At 33.3% G+C, this 17,079-nt stretch overlaps 2 protein-coding genes across 3 annotated transcripts; both read right to left on the minus strand.

The window, feature by feature from the left end:
• Positions 1 to 2,364: 2,364 nt before the first annotated feature.
• On the minus strand, positions 2,365 to 9,034 carry LOC105632152 (serine/threonine protein phosphatase 2A regulatory subunit B''beta). Of its 2 annotated transcripts, none has more exons than XM_020678553.3 (13): positions 8,473 to 9,034; positions 7,581 to 7,823; positions 7,373 to 7,478; positions 7,159 to 7,258; positions 6,819 to 6,921; positions 6,565 to 6,655; positions 5,626 to 5,767; positions 4,923 to 5,070; positions 4,675 to 4,784; positions 4,257 to 4,413; positions 4,015 to 4,140; positions 3,767 to 3,917; positions 2,365 to 2,784 (listed from the first exon to the last, which is right to left on the minus strand). In XM_020678553.3, exons 1-12 carry the CDS (start codon positions 8,626 to 8,628, stop codon positions 3,777 to 3,779), a joined length of 1,623 nt encoding a protein of 540 aa, XP_020534212.1. In that variant the 5' UTR covers positions 8,629 to 9,034; the 3' UTR covers positions 2,365 to 2,784; positions 3,767 to 3,776. The 2 variants fall into 2 exon arrangements, with proteins under 2 accessions (XP_020534212.1, XP_012069859.1); XM_012214469.4 differs by lacking the exon at positions 2,365 to 2,784 and adding an exon at positions 2,809 to 3,192 and having other exon boundaries at positions 8,473 to 9,033.
• A 384-nt stretch (positions 9,035 to 9,418) lies between these two features.
• Positions 9,419 to 16,743, minus strand: LOC105632151 (casein kinase 1-like protein 10). The gene is made up of 14 exons (XM_012214468.4): positions 15,954 to 16,743; positions 15,810 to 15,850; positions 14,643 to 14,712; positions 14,371 to 14,519; positions 14,197 to 14,292; positions 13,146 to 13,216; positions 11,913 to 11,974; positions 11,729 to 11,792; positions 11,491 to 11,575; positions 11,167 to 11,293; positions 10,962 to 11,035; positions 10,772 to 10,832; positions 10,363 to 10,499; positions 9,419 to 10,208 (listed from the first exon to the last, which is right to left on the minus strand). Exons 1-14 carry the CDS (start codon positions 16,027 to 16,029, stop codon positions 9,927 to 9,929), a joined length of 1,395 nt encoding a protein of 464 aa, XP_012069858.1. The 5' UTR covers positions 16,030 to 16,743; the 3' UTR covers positions 9,419 to 9,926.
• Between the last annotated feature and the right edge of the window lie 336 nt (positions 16,744 to 17,079).

Raw genomic sequence — 17,079 nt, forward strand, 5'->3', positions numbered from 1 at the left:
CTTCATCTTTTCTGAGAGTGATATTTGTTGTTCAAATCATTTTCTATCGTATGTTACTTTAAAAAATTTATATAATACAATCATAATAGTACGTGCGATGTCTCATGTAAAATGACAAATTAACATTAAAGAAAACAATGTGCACGAATGCACATTAAGACATAGCTTAGTAATGAATATATATACGATTTGACAATAGATTTAAGTTCAAATTTTCCTACCCTATACTAAAATAATAATAATAATGTATATCAATAGGCGCCATAATTTCTATATGGTATTTTTTAGATAATTTTCTAAATTTTAAAAATAAAAAAAAGTGAGTCCTACCGTTACTAGTTTAATAGTGGTTTGTCATTTCATGTTAACCTCCCGTATGACGTTACGGTTTCACTGTATAAGAAATCATTATTCTAACTCAATTAACTTCAATTAAAAAAAAAAAAATTCACAATCACGATGGAAAAATGGCTTTTTATTTATTTATTTTTTAGCAGTTTTCCAAAAATTAAATTTACATTTTTATTCTTACAGGAATTGAGATCGCTTACTACTTCAATCAACTCTTTATTAGTGAAAATAGCTTTTTATTATTACGGGATAAGTTCAAAGAAATTAATTACTGGGTTTACTATTTCATCTTTGAATTTATTATTTCTTTGTTTTATTTTTTTTGGTAATTATAATTGTATTTGCTTTTTCTCATTTTGAATATTTATGACAGTACAGCAAGTACTTAACTCAATTCTTTTATGAGCATTAAATTCTAATAAATAAAAAAAGAAAAAGAAAATAGCTACTCTTTCTTTTAATGTTATCAACAGTTATATACAGAATCCACTTTCAAGATATCCTTCCTAATATGAAAATTGATATTAATTTTAATTTAGTTAATTACCAATAATAGCATTATAATAAAAGCAAAAGTTGAGGAAATTGTACTAGTTTAATAATAGCAGTCAGCAATATTGGTAACTGCCATAACTTAATTAGATATTGCAATTTATATTTATACCAAAGTTATGCTCAGTGGGCAGTAATACACAGAACAGAAAATGTGCTTAAAATGGTTAAAAAGCAAGTAAGGCATTGTTTGAGTTGTTTCTTAGATGTCAATTCCATAAATTTTCCAAATTAATTAAATTCTATATTTATATATAATTATTAAATCTATTGATTACTGAGGTATCAATGCTAAGCTTTGCTTTCCATATTTCACCAATAGTAATTGATAATTTTGTATTGATGAATAATATTCAGGAAATTGAAAAATATTAATCAAATAGTTCATGATTTTATTATTATTTTTTTTAACGTGCGTCGCACATATTTATATGTATTTTCAGTCTTCTCACTTGTTATTTATCTTTTTTAATTGTGTTGCTTATATTTACATAAACAAGTGAAATAATAATAAGCATTGAGATAAAGATAAATAGTTTTATTTTTTCATTGAATTTTATAATTGCTAAATTTTATAAGTTGTACAAATTTATTATGCACGTAGGCACCATCCCTCTCATTGTCCGTTTTGAAATATCTTTTGGAATTCAGAACGCAAATTCACTGCAATATTTAAATTAATATTGTAATTTTGCTATAGCATTGATTAGTATTTTAAATATGCTGGAAGATTAATAATAATTTCTTATTTTATTTATTAGCTAATTAAAATAGGGGGGGGGGTAATTTGTCATTATTAAATTTGACAATGTTTTTTCTGTTTTTTTATCCATCTTTATATTATGCTTCTTATTGGTACTTATATATATACTTATTCGAGACTTAATAATTATAAACAACAATATATTATAAATGAAATCAAATAATCTAATTATATAACGTTAGAAGCAAACCTAATTTATTGAATAAACACAATTCTTTGAAATTTTTTAAAATATAGATAAGCAAGCGAAGACATATGCGAGAACTGAAAAAATAAAATAAAATTACATAAATCAATATTATAAATAAATAGACACGAAAAAACTTGTAAGATAAGATAAGAAAGGTACAAAAATAACACACAGTAATATTTTGAAGTGTGTGTGTATATGTGTGTGTATATATATATATATATATAGGATTATTTTTGTACAATACCATAGCTATTTCCTTATGCAATAAAATAGCCTTTATAACTTAATTAATATTTCTTATAATAGGATTTTACAGGCCAATTATGTTAAAATTATTAAAGTAATTACCTTTATTTGTCATCATAGTTGTCCTATGTTGAATGGTGTAAGGATAAGAGCTAAAATTAATGCTGCATCTCCAGCCAGACTTTACCTTTTAAGGTTAGAAGCGGCGAATTTTACCTTTCAAGGCCAGAAGTTCAGAGCGGTTACTGAGAAATGAGAATTTCAAAAAATGATAGGACATTATCGTACCCCTTAGCAAATGCTTTGTATGGTTTGGCACAATATAATTTTATGATAATGGAAAAAAAAAAATGAATATACCGTGGTACAAGATGAAAATGGGAAAGAAAAATATGCAACTGGAAAAAAAAAAAAAAAGAAAAAGAATTACTTTTACAAACAAATTTTTTTTTTTTTTCTAAAAAAAAAAAAAAAAAAGGAAACCCTGTCTTGCAATTTTGTCATCCTGTGTTCTTAACTAGAAGCTTTATCCAACCCGTCTGTAAAGCACCGCCTGCTGGGTAACTATAGAAGCGAAAGGGAAGCTGAACAAATTTTGCTATATATTCCACACTCCCATTGCCCAGGAGACATGCCAGTTCTTCCATAGAGGCAAAGGCTCCATTGGAAGATGAAAAGCCTTCAACATGTCAAAAATGATAACTTTTTGTAACAAGAAATTGAGGATCTTTTATATATCATTCAAAGATACATTTCATTTTCATATTGAAATATAAAATTTGAGACAACAAAGCTTATCATGGATTCGACTGAGAGTCTGAGATGTAATATGAATTCTTGTTTCATTGACATATTTGCTTTTTCACCCATTCACCCACAACAAGCAGGGAAGGATGTTCGTCGGAAAAAGCTAGGAGAAAAGGCACATCAATATTTTCCAGGCAACCTGATGTAATGTGATTGCAGTGTCAAATAAAGTTTCCAACCAATTTTATTGATAGAGCTGATAGCAGAAAAGCCAGCTACTTTGTTAACCATGAGTGGGTAAGGCCCTTGATCATTCAACTCCCACATGTTACCATCAAACCTGAAAAAAGGATGGACTACTAATTTCATTGCAGGCTAGATCAGCATCCCATAGTAGATTCTCCTGCTCGTTAAACGAGGTCAAATGCATGCGCTAAAGTAAAAGTCCTTTTTTCATTTCCAACCAAATCCCCTCCACTTCACACCTTCTAAGAAATAGTTTTTCACGACATTTGTTTGAAAAAATTTAAATCACTAATCCAAAATTTTCAGGGAATAAATTTATTTTTCCTTAACTTTGTGCGAACATTTAATCTAAATGATTAAGGAAATTCGTATCTACAAATGATCAAAATGTGCAAAATGTACAAATAAGGATACTCAAAATAACTAGCTACTTTGTTGGGATTAGAGATTATTGGTTTAATTATCCTCAGAATGCAGATGCCAGCATAGTAACATCTATATAAAGCATGCAGCACCAACTGTGGTGAAACTAGACTAATATTCTCTCAATATTAATGAGCTGATGGAATTTCATAGTTTCGATACCAAAATAACAACGTAAAATACTATTTTCACATCTATCATATATGCATCCTTTCAATTTTAAAAGCTGGCTTTGTGGTACATACCTTGCTAATTTCAAAAGGGAGCCTCAAAAGATTCATCCCAGATATCTGCACTTCCATTTGAAGCATCTTCACCATCTTCTTCCATAGAAAGCCTAATATATTCTCTATGTGCAAAACGATCCCACTCTGTCAAAGTTGGATTCTCACGTTCCTAACATATCGATCAAGTAAGCAACAAACCAAGTGAAAAAGAACCACAACAAAATTCCTTATATTGCAGTATTGAAGATGTATGAACACAAAACTACCTGACGGATGAGGAAAGGGTCACGACTTTCGAAAGCAATGAACCTGTTGAGATTGAAAAGAATGTTGAAAACATGGGCAGCGAGTTTGGAACCTTTCATGTCCCGTAGCGTGATGTAGCCCTCATTCTGTAACAAATATCAAGAAGCACCTACGGTCATACAGAAAGAATGTGGCCAAAGCCGCCAAACTAAACAAAGAAAAAAGGAAAAAGATGAGTAGTTAACAAGACCCCAGGAGCAACCTGCGGTCCAATCATGTCAACCATTTGACACAATATATCTTCAAAGAGGACAGGTTCTTGGGCCATGCATTCCATCCTATGCAACTGCTCTTCATAAAAGAACTGCATTTCGTTTTTTGTGAGGATTCCATTCCCATCTATGTCAATGCATTTGAACCTGAAGCAAGTATTCTGACTAATCACAAGACATGATAATATACATAACAATTGTTAATGTTCTCCATAGATAGGAGGTTAAGGCTTTAACACGAAACAAATAAAGTTGTTGGTGTCAAATCTCTGCTCAAAAAGAAAATAGATTGACAAAAATGCTATTTTGCATTACCAACTTATTTTATCAAGGTAAATATCAATCAGAGACTTCATGTTTCTGAATGTTTGTTAACTACACTTTTTCTAAGAAGGAACGAAATAATACCAATACTCTAGGCCAGGTTCAGAAGATTTATCCTCTTCCGACAGTATGAAATAAACAAAATCTTCATAACCCATCTTCCCTTCAACTTTGCTAGTAAATTTCCTTGGTACCTGAAATAAGCTTCAAGCATTAACGACAGAAAAAATTTTGCGTTTTGTTTTTTTTCTTTTTTTTCCCTTCCTCAAAGCTTATCTTGTCACTTAAGAGTAACAATAGCACTCATCAAACAACATGATGCAAATGCGAACCTGAGAAAAAATTCTATCAACAATCCGGTATGTAAGAGCATGGTTACCATATCTGATAAGGTTCTCTTTGTCAATCAAAAAATCATGATCGGTATCGAGCTCCCAAAATTTGCAGTATATTACATAGAAGTGCTCATATGAAAAGTACCTGAATTGAAGAAATTTTTTTAAAAAGAAAAGAGTAGAAAAAACTAGTTAAGAAAAATTAATGAGAACAATTTCAAAGAAAGAGAACATTAAATATTGCACTAATAATTTTCCATAGGAAATAACATTCAATGTAACAATAAAATTTTGACAAGTTTTGCGATCAAGCCAAAAGCAATTTTATCTTCCTTTTATCCATGTTACCAAAGGTGGAAAATGCAGGAATAAAAAAATCAGGAAACAAAAAATTTTCATGCCAGCTGTTGCAGAGAAGTAGATAATTGACAAACGGATGTCCCACTGTGTGTCTTCCCTGCACTGACGTTCCAGAGCATCAATATACACAGCCATCCCCTTGCAGTAGAAGGAGATAGTACAACCAGGTAATAAGGTAAGGTCAGACCAGAAGGAGCAAGTTTATCTGGTCTCGCATTTCTCAGCAATAAGGTCATTTCTAAGAACATTTAGTAAATAAGAAACACTGAAAGCATGTCTTTCAAAAACTCCTAATACTTATGGTTCAATGAACAATACAATCTTTATCCAGCAGGCATACCTTAGAACTTTATTAATGTCTTCCTCCTCATCTACATGCTGCATTGCAGCAATTAGATTCCCACGCTTCAACTCCCTTAGGGTAAGGTGGCCAGTTCCCGATCTATTAACATAGTAAAAAATTCTGTATATAACCGTTTCAGCTGTTCCATTACCGTAAAAGTTAAAAAGTAAAGGTCAGATCCTACAAGTTATTCCTTGTGAGCACAATAAAAATTCGGAAATGAGGCAACAGTTATCTTTAAATCCATTATCCATTCAAAAATCAACTAGCAGAATCACATTTAATACATTTAATACATGCTAAAGTCGTTACAAAAATATCTGATAAATAAGACATCACATAGTATATCAAATCTAATCAGTTTCTGTGGAGAAAAGAAAAGTAGAAATAACATAATTTTAGTTTACAATTGCAATACACCATAATAAATCTGGTTTCCTCAATTGCAGGCTCTGGGGAGGGCCAGAAATGTGCAGACTTCCCCTTTTAATACAAAGAGGCAGCTTCCATGGTTTCAATTCATGACCTCCATGTCACCGTAGAAGGCCCTTATCATTGAACCAAGTACTAACCTCACACAATAATATACAAACATAGGAAATGACTAGTGACAATTACAACTTAACATGTACCTCAGCAGAAGTGCAGAACAATTTAATTGCATCAATAGATACCTAGTTCATTTCTAAGGAAACAATTCACAGAAAGTAAAAGCCAGACTAACAAAAGAAACATCTAAAAATATCAAATGTGAAACAGAGGAAAGTGCAAATGCACATTATTTGGCCCTTGTTAATAATTTCAGACATTAGGCTCATTTATCAATGCTTGGTATTCAATATCATGGATCAAAGTTATAAAGCATAATTATTAGTGATCGATACAGATAAATACAGTATGGTATCACAAAACAAGGCTAACTAATTGTGATCATACCATATCTTTCTTGAAATTCAGGGGTGTTTTGCAAAAATTCCAACCCCGGATGAGTTGCCAAAATTTCTCGTAAAAGAGGCTTGAAATCATCCTGCACTTAAGTTAAAGAATTTAGCAAGTCACAACCAATAACCTTGCAACCACAATTCCATTTATAATAAAAAGTTCTTGCAACCTAGTTCCATGCAGATGGTAAATAGAAATACTAGAAATATCAGGAGGTCAAGCATGATATCTTTCATCAGAGAACAGACCTTAGTAAGGTATCCCTTATCCGGTTGCTTTAGAACTGTAAAAATTCTGGTTGGCAAATCCATGGTCAAGTTGCCTTTCATCCAATAATCAATAAATTGATCCCTACAATATTTAACCAGTAAGCCAAGCAAACACGCAGTAATTGCATTTACAGTATTACTCCACACACACAGGGGTGTGAAAAATGGTATGTTTGGGAAAAACCGAACTGAACTGATCAAAACAAAAACATTTTGGTTTTCTAAAATGTACGCCGTACTTAACTAATTAGCTTACATAACTGAGGCAAACAGTTTGGTTCAGTTCAATGATAGATTGGTGTTAATGTAGATTGTATACCTTGTCACAATGCCAGCACTGACAGCATCAATCTTTCTGAACAAAGTTGTTGAGAAAAAAGATGGAAGCTTACAGAAGCCCTTGGTGATTGACTTGAACTCTGGATAGCAAGACCAGAATAAAATAATATTATATTGATAAGAAAAATTGTAAAACCGAGAAATATACTAGGAACATACTAGAAGAATCTGATTCACAGAATAAATATGCTCACCATGTTCTCGCAGTCCATCCGAGTGACCGCAAAAGTGCTTATTTATTTCAACTAAGCATTGTTCTTTAATTTCATTTGGAACTAGATGGCCATTCTTAAAGTAAAACTGCAAGTATCTTAAACCTAAGTTAGGATTCCTCTGTGATTAATAAGAAAAGTATCTCCTAGCGTAGGTAAAGAAAATATTCATTTGGTGAGTAGTTGGTACCTGAGGTATTACTTCTCGTACTGGTTCACTAACTAATTTTAGTGGAGAACCTAAAGAAGAGGGACCAGTCCTCTGTTTCGTAATACGTGGTGAACCTGATGAATTACGTGGTGAAAGTGGAGGAGCGCTGCCAGCAGCAAACATGGATGGTAATGAATTGTTCAAAACAACATTAGTAGTAGTAGCATTGCCAAGGGCATTAAAGGTAGCCCGAGTCTTCATGTCAGCAAGCAAAGATGTCACCTAGTTCAAACAGCACATAACTAAACAATCATCAAAAATAAAATGAGAAAGGATATACCATAGAGGAAATTTTTATAGCTTCAATTTAAATAATGAAATTGAGGACTCGAGATTTCATCATTGCTCTAAACATCATGCACTAGACGTGCAAGCACTCTCTTTGCCAGCCCTTTAGGATTTAGTACTTCCATTCTTTTCTTTACTTTTTTTTGTTCTCTTTTCTTTTTCTCTTCTTTATAAAACTAAGTCCAATACACTATAGGTAAAGCTTGGAAAAGTGCCAAACCAAGGACTTCTCTTTTTCTCTTTTAACCAAATTTAATGTAAAGCACCCATTGGAGTTACTAACTCATGCAATTCTTTCTTTGATTTATTGCTTCTTGCTTAGAAATTTAGAACAGTTTTGCATAGAAATTTTATAATGTCGACCTATCTAATACCTTTACGAAAATTAAGCCACCAAATCCAAAATTCAAGATAGAATTTCAAAAATCCCATCAAACTGGCAAAACGAACATTCAAAAATATGGTTATAGTTTGTCCAAAATTCTTCTACACATAACATGAACCAACAAATAAAAAGCAAAATTCATAAATGAGAAATGAGATTGCAATAACAATAAAAAGTTAATGACATTTTTTCAAGTACCAATCGCGAACTATCAGAAAGCGAAAGCCACTGCGAGAAAAGCTCCTCAGCGAGACCGGGATTGGCTTTAAGTGCCAATGGTGACAGTTCCGGTAGATTTAACAATTCTGTGTCCAGCGATGCCATGTCACCAACTACACCTTCCATATCCACCATTTTCTATAATAATCTCAAGTATATCAAACAACACAACCCTAGATCCCAAAATTTATCTTCCAACAGAAAAAAAAATGGAAAAACGAAAGTAACAATTTGCGAAAACTGAAACAGTTGCAATGTCAAGTAACCATATAAACCGTATGTAGATGGTTTAGATCGAGAAAAAAGAGAAATCTGAGAGCGTTGTTTGGGTTTACGGAGAAATCAGAGAGGTGAAGCCAAAGTGTTTGATGAAATTACACGAATAAAACCGCACAGGCAAATTGCATGCACAGTACAAATGGAAATTGCCCGGGACAGAGTCGCATATGATCAGCTCTTAACCACCCTCTTCCCTCGTTTTTTTTTCCCCCTTCGTTGAGCTAACTCAGAGCCTGGACCCCACAATGGTATTCTGAATGGACGGTTTCGTAATTGTGGCTGTGCGTGCTTACATTTTTATTTGATTCAATTAAATAAAGGTTAAATAATTATTTGTTGCCTTCCAATTTCACCATAATTGTAATTTTATCTCTGGTATAAATACACGTGCTTAATTTCTAAAGTTTAGCTTCATCAATGTTACCATATAATCTCTCACATTTATCATTTTTGTTAGCACTTTATGGTAAAAACAACATTTTTTTAGGTTAATAACTAAATGAAGAATATTAAATTAAAAATAAACAAATTTAAGAAATAACATCAAACTTTTTTTTTTCCCCAATTCAACGCTTGAAAATCGTAAGCGGATGTGCTCCTATTGTTATATATTTATTAGATTATTACATAGTAATAAACTTTAAAATGGAATACAAATGCACATGAACTATTCCATTGAGATTGCAACTTCAGGCCACAAAATTCCGCCTATACCAGAGGCAAAATTTTTCTTACAAATTGCACTATGCACAACATAAAACTTGGAAACAGAAAAGGCAGTAACATACAGAAAAGAAGCCAGAGTTCATAATAGTCTTTAAATTGAAGTTTCTTCCCCAGAAAAAAAAAATACAATAACTGTCATTATTACAGTTACTAGTGTCTCAAAATATTAACAATTCCCTAATGCGAATTGACACGTCTTCTAGGATGAGTCCAGCGGGCCTTATAATTGCAAGAGTCACTGAAGTGGTAGAGCAGGAGTCCAGTGGTCTCTCCATGCGAACTTTGTTGAGCTTTTGTGAATGGACACACATATACAAAGTAACTGCTAATACACCATTATAATCCCAAGATCTTCATAGAAACTACACCAGGGAATTTCGATCCCCTACCATAAAGAAATCCTTTTCTTTCTACAAGGATCCATTTAATTATTTCCTTTTTCCGGTGCCAATGGACAAGAGTTCAAAGCTCCTTAGCGTATCATCACGGCCAGCTCTTGCTGCTGTAGCACGAGTAAACGACGATGACTTGGACTCAAAACCAGGTTGCACCCTGTGGGTGGTGGACAATCTAGCGCTGCTTGTGAGCAGCCGGCTTGACCGACTCTCACTAGGCTCACCAGATGAGCTTGGCCGACTGCTTGATACAATGGCCCTCTTCGAAGTACTGCCATTTCGTGATGATGGTCGGTGCCTTTCAGAATCAGGATGCTGGGGATTTAAGGAGGTAGGGAAAAAAGGAATGAATGCAATGGTTCAGAAGCAAAATCCAAGTGTAGCAAATTATAAGTGCAGAACAAAACGCAAGATAAAGAAAAAAAAATTAAAACATGAAAAAGTGCACAATACATATAGCATGACTCACCACATCCTTGGAGGATGGAACATCATCTGAAGACCTGTGTCGGGAATGATCCCCATGTAAAGGATGCCCAGAAGAGCCATTCCTTCGAGCAAATGCCTCAACTGCCCCTGAGAATCTGTCTCGGATCTCTTGGCCCACTGGATGAAACATATAAAATTATGTCAAACTTATGCAACAAGCCCATCTAATTTTCATTTTACAAATAAGAAATATCAGACTATTAAAGATTCAGAATCTGCCAAAGGGAGCAGGAAAAAAGGTAGTATGGATAGAACCATATTAGGTACCAAAAGCAATAATGATAACTCCCCTCATATTCCATATTTCAGGAGAATTCTTATTAATTAAGATTATATTGCTCAAGAATGAAATGCATATCCCAAAAAAAAAAAAAAAACAAAAATAAAACCTGAAGGTCGCTCCAGTCTTTCTGCTGATGGACCTGGATTTACAGCTGGTTTGTTGCTTGGCTATTGAAGGAAGACAAGAAAACAGTTATTTTAAAATAACGAAATGTACTACAAATATGCTTAACAAGGAACAAAATAGAAAATACACTTTCTAGAGAAATGAATGCCAAAAAACTAACAAACACTAACCCTCACTCTAGAACTGGAGCCAATCTGTGGGTACTTCAATATAGTCCAGTCAAACACATAGTCAAATTGATACCCTGCACCAATAACAATCAGTAAGACCCCGAAAAGATTCTAAACTGGCAGAAAAATATCAACTTAATAGAATATAAAATTTCTGAATCAAACTAAAATAACAGGAGCCAAATAATATTCTGAGCAAATTAACCTTCTCGAATGAACAAGTCCCGGAAAAGCCTCTTCAGGTATGAATAATCTGGTGTATCTTCAAATCGCAATGATCGGCAATAATGGAAGTACGATGTGAATTCTGAAGGATAGTTTTTGCAAAGAAACTGCCAAACAACGGAGTAATACTTCATATGCAGTCTAAAGCATGTTGAACACTAATATATTCACAAGGACAAACTAATAATTAAATCGTAAAATTGGTCCTCTTCCACCTGTAATCTCCCATTGCAATATTGTGAAGCATAAATTGATAACAGAGAATGAGCATTTGGAGGCTTGGAGCAAAGGCAAATGATGATACCTCTATGGGAGTAAGCATCTTCTTTTCACTGATCTTGTCATATTTCTGCTTTTTCGTACCAGCTTTCAAACCCTGCCAGGGAAGGCTGAAACAGCCAAATCCAAAGAAAATCAAAGTTCATTCCATTTAAAAAAGGGAGTATATTAAACGGAACAAGGTCAACCAAGCCAAAGAAAACTAAGTTGAACATGTCATTGAATTTGAGAGAAACAGTAAAGCTTGTAATTGAAATGCCAACCTTCCCCTAAGGAAATACATAAGCACATAACCAAGAGATTCCAGATCATCCCTTCTGCTTTGCTCTGGACGTAAAACATTATCATATTTAAATTAGTTAGATAAAATATACAATGTTGGAAAATTTGGTACAGTGGCAACATGCAGTACCCATCTTCAATTAGCAGCTACAATAACTCACTCACCAACTCCAAGATGTGTGTTAACGCTAGCATACCGAGCTGTGCCTGTAAGATTTTTGTTTTCCCTGAAAGAAAAACCAGATGGTTTTCAAGAACAAAACAGAAAGAAGCTTACAAAAGGAAGAATGTAAAAGATTTGTAAGATGTTGACATCTCGACAATAAATATATTAGGTTGTCTTGATGCAGGTTTTAAGGACAGACAATAGCCTAAAGAAAATAAAAAATAGAACACCTCTAAGATGGACAAAAACATAAGTTTAATGTCAAATGTTCCTGGGCAACTAGCCTGAAAGGCATGCAAACAAATTGCAAATCAATCACTAAAAATACATGAAAAGTTACTAGAACAACTTTACATAAGCAAGCAACATTACTGACAACAGGCAGGTCCACGACTCACTGTCCCTGTTAAGGCACAAGATACCAAATACATAATTTTCCTGAATTCAAGCCTCATACAATAAAGAAAGCGTACACAACAGCTCTGGCATCTCGGGCGTTGCATGGATGATTGTGATTTATAAACTTACGAGTGACGAGAATTCTAGAATACAAGTCACCATTATATTGGTCCAACTTACTGCTTTAAATTTACTTTATTATTCTAATTTTCCATTGCAAAACATTTTCCAGCCTACATGAATGAGATGAGGTTTCTTTCTGCGACACTAAGTTACAATTCAAGAGTGTGATCTCATTTTACAACCTTGAATCGACCCAAATAAGGCGAGTGAAATAGATATCAGATATAGCCTCAATATATCCCAAATATTTACATAGTTGTTATTCCAATACCACCATTTTATTCTAAAAAGCAAGTCATAACACCAGTAAGAAGTTGCTAATCTGCAAATGCTAGATTACTTCTTAGAAAACTAGCAGTTCGATTCCTTTCCCCTGCTAAGATATGAATCCTGACATATGCTAAGGACACTGGACAAACCAATCCCAAAAAGGCATACCTTGGGGATGCTTCTCAATCCATATTACTATTACTATATAATAAAAGTAAGAATAAAAAACAACATATCGTTTCTTAATCTTTGTTTGGCCCACCAAGCTAAGAGTTAACATTCATAACCAAATAGAAAAAACCAAAAGGGAACATAAGAATATTCAGTAGCATGCTAAAACGAACCAAAACAAATAAGCCACTAAGAAAGCGCAATTTGCAGGAACACCTGGATTCCACAATCTTAATGAAACCTTATGCAAGAAATATAATTTTCCTCACCTATATGGTATATGCTTGTGTGTTTGAAGATCCTTGTACTTTTTCGCAAGACCATAATCAATGATATAGACCTGTGGTTTAAGGGGTAAAACACACAGAAATATCAAGAAAAAACTATCAGGCATCCTAGCACATGAGTTCTGCTGATATTTCATAAAATGCTAACAACTAAAACAGACAAAATAAGCTGAACAACTAAGCTCTCTCATGAGAGCTCCATAAAATGACAAGTGCCATGAAATTGTAAAAAAAAATCAATAGCTGGAAGGACCATCATTAACAAAAGTCTACACTTTTAGCTACCGAAATTAAGAGCATGCTCATAACAATTCAAAATTCCCATACTTCTCTCCACAATTCCGTCTTTACAAGTTTGTAGACTTTGCAAAACCTCATCATTTTAATTAAACAAATAGGTCAAAAGCTCATATTTTGATGAAGAATATCTAGCCTCATCTCTTTCAAATTTCCACTCTCAAATCCATCAACATCCAACTTCACTTATTATTACCATGTTACAGAAAGAAAGATGACTGATTAGGATCATGGAAATGGCAGCACTACAAAATGAAGGTCTCAGCTTGATTATTGTCATGATAATCATGTTGATCATGCAAACTGTTGTTGCATAAGATTGAAAAAGAATAGCAGAATCGACAAGGTCAACATCATAAAATGCCAACACATGTGATGCTGTGAAATGGCTTCCCATTAACTCATCTTAATCTGTTCCTTCTCTTTGTCTTCAGTCCCCATATCGAACATCTCAATTGTTGCTTCTTTTTTCCACTACCATTCTGATTACTTTGATATATCTATGTCTTATTCAAACCTTCACCACAGATTCAAGGGAGATTTTTTTGCAGCAAATAAATTCGAACAAATGGTAATTAAATGATGAATGATGTTTCCAACAAAAGACACAATAAATACGTTAAATCAGAACTTAGAAGTGGCATGGTTAGAACAGTACAATTGAATACAGTTGACAGGCAAAAACAGAAAAGAGAGAGGATAATTTCATGCAAAAGCACACTAAAAAGACAACTACCTGATTTGCTTTGCGCCCTAAGCCCATTAAAAAATTGTCAGGCTTTATATCACGGTGAAGAAAACCCCTTGAATGCATATACTCAACTCTGTTTATCTACAAGAAAATCATGGAATATGCATAAGTACAGTAACTATTTCACACCAAATGTTTCTCAACAACTGGCATACTTACTAATTGATCCGCAAGCATCAAAACTGTTTTCAAGGTAAACTTCCGATTGCAATAGTTAAATAAGTCTTCTAAGCTTGGTCCAAGAAGGTCAATAACCATAACATTGTAATCGCCCTCAACTCCAAACCATTTCAGATGGGGAATACCCGCTTCACAATGATAAAGTGACAGATAAGAAAAATATAAATAACATGACATAGACTCACATCCAAAATACATGCATATATACAAATACATAAATCAGCTATCAGAAAACTAAACGCCAATCTTACTTCCTCCTTGAAGAAGTATATAAAGCTTTGACTCATAATGAAGTTGAGGATGCTTTGTCTTCACAGATTCCTATAGAAGCCATAAGATGCAGGTCAGTGGCAAAAATAACTACATATTCACATGCTGTAAGCTTATGTCCAAGTACAATGCTAAAATAATAGGTGTTTTTACTGTGAATTCAAATTAAGGCACTTTCTATTGTAAATGCAAATGGATTCTCCAACATTTCTCTTTCATCTATTATAACTTACATAATTAAACCACTCCACAATGCTAAAAACAATTGTCTAAAGAAACTTATACATTACCTAGAAGAAACATCCAACAACAGAAGTCTTATAGCATGGCATTACTAACCAACGCAACGGAGCAAATATATTAGGAGTACAGTGTTCAAAATGCTAATTAGAAGATTATGCAGCGTCACACCCATATAGAAGCTTGCCAAGGGAAGCACAAAACCAGCAGTTGGATATCAAGAAAGAAAAATAATACTTGCATAAGAACTGAAAGTTTACCAAATTCATATTTGGCAATCTAAAGATGCAAGGGGGAAAAAGACAAACTGCTAAGGGTAATGAGGGGAAAAGAAAAGAATTGAACTTGCATTTCCTCCTGTTTTAATCCTTCTTAAAAGACTATCTTTTTAAAGTAAAAAGACTCTCTTTTTAATCCTATTTCCTTCTATCTTTTGTTTATGTTGTTAGTAGTTCTCAGTAAACTTCTAAAGTAAAGACCACCATAGTAAATGAATAACTATGTCCCTTGTTTTCCAAATTGGAAAAGAATTGTTAGTTTCCAAATTTCCCTTCAACTCAACCCACATTCTTTTTTGCCCCTTTTAATTTGAAGGGCCCAAATAAGAAGTTTAATTTAAGTTCTCTTACTTCCATTCTTTTCTCTCCACATTCTTCAAAAAGAAACATCAATTAGTCATTGCAAGCAAATCAACTTGCTAAATTTATCAAACTCCTAAAATAAAACTAAGAAGAAGCAGAATAAGTAAGAACAAATTTCTTCTTATCAATTATCAGACAGAACTATTACTTCAAAAACAAACTGAACTATAAGACTTCAGCATATTCAATTATGATCAATATTATTATAAAACAAGTGAGAATCAATTGACAACCCTCCAAAGAAGAAAGAGGGAAAGAAAAACGTACCAACTTAACAGCCACTTCCTCTCCACTCTGTACGTTGATACCTGAAACAAATCAAACAAAGTAAAGCATAAAACAAAATAATAATACAAAAAGAGTAGTAATCAAAATAAAGCAATGCTACTGAATAAACCCTAAATTGCATACCCAAATAAAGTTCACCAAAGGATCCACTACCGATCTTCCGACCCAACTTAAACTTGCCACCAATCACATGATCCATGATTAACACTCCCAATTAAACACTATACTGCACTAACCAGAGTTACCAGACGCTAGTCAAATACTAATTATCCCTCGCTGCTTTACAATTAAATTCACCAACCACAGTGACCCAAAACTGTTCCCTTATTGGAAAGCACAGCGACTCTCAGATCCATCAATTTTATTAAACATGTATCATGAAAAAATCATCCTCATCGATCAGCCAAAAATCCCTCTTAAAGCGGATATGGAAAAGGATTAAACGATCCTAATATTATCTAAAACCAACAGCAAAGCATGAGGTTGCTCGTACATAAAAGGAACAACCATTAATCAGTGAACAGAAATTGAAGGTTTAAGAATAGTGAAACTGCATTTCTTGAGAAAGTAAGGAGAGAAATAGGCGGAAAAAACAAAAGAGAGGCGTGTTTGCAACTGGACCAAAGAAAACTTTCCCTGCTACTACTACAATTATTATTTTCTTGAGATAGGGTGTAGAGAAAGTATAAGAGAATATCTAGTGCAGACGGTATTTGCGGCAAGAATTTGGGGATCTTTAAGGATCTGGGTCAAGGACAAGTATAGATTTTTCTCGGAAAATTTCCAGATTCTGGGAAAAGAATAATAATGAAGACAAAGAAGAAAGAGGAGGTAGAGAAACAAACACTAGTGAATGAAAAAAAATGGATATGATGATTGATGAAAGGAAATGCTTTTTGGTGATATATTATTGGGATTTTTTACTTTCTTAATTTTATTTTATTTTATTAAGAAAATTGTTTTGTATTGTTGCTACTTGAATCATTAGTGGTATGTATAAGCTTCTCTTGCTCTGCTTCACTAATCTGGATTTTCTATTTTTATTTTTATTTTTATTTTTCTATTAATTATATATTTTTGGAAAAAATTAAACGTTTACTATATTTGTAAAAAATCGCCGTCGTTTTATTGTTTTTTCTGTGGATTTTTTTTCCCTGTTAACAGAAGACAGCAGTAAAAACAAAAGCAAGTTGAAAATAAGAAAACTATTTTCCTAAAAAGCATTTTCTGCTTTTTTTATTTTGGCATT

This window comes from Jatropha curcas, chromosome 7 (genome assembly GCF_041381405.1).
Source record: "Jatropha curcas cultivar XTBG-Jc1 chromosome 7, XTBG_Jcur_1.0, whole genome shotgun sequence".
In the NCBI taxonomy this organism is placed as follows: domain Eukaryota; kingdom Viridiplantae; phylum Streptophyta; class Magnoliopsida; order Malpighiales; family Euphorbiaceae; genus Jatropha; species Jatropha curcas.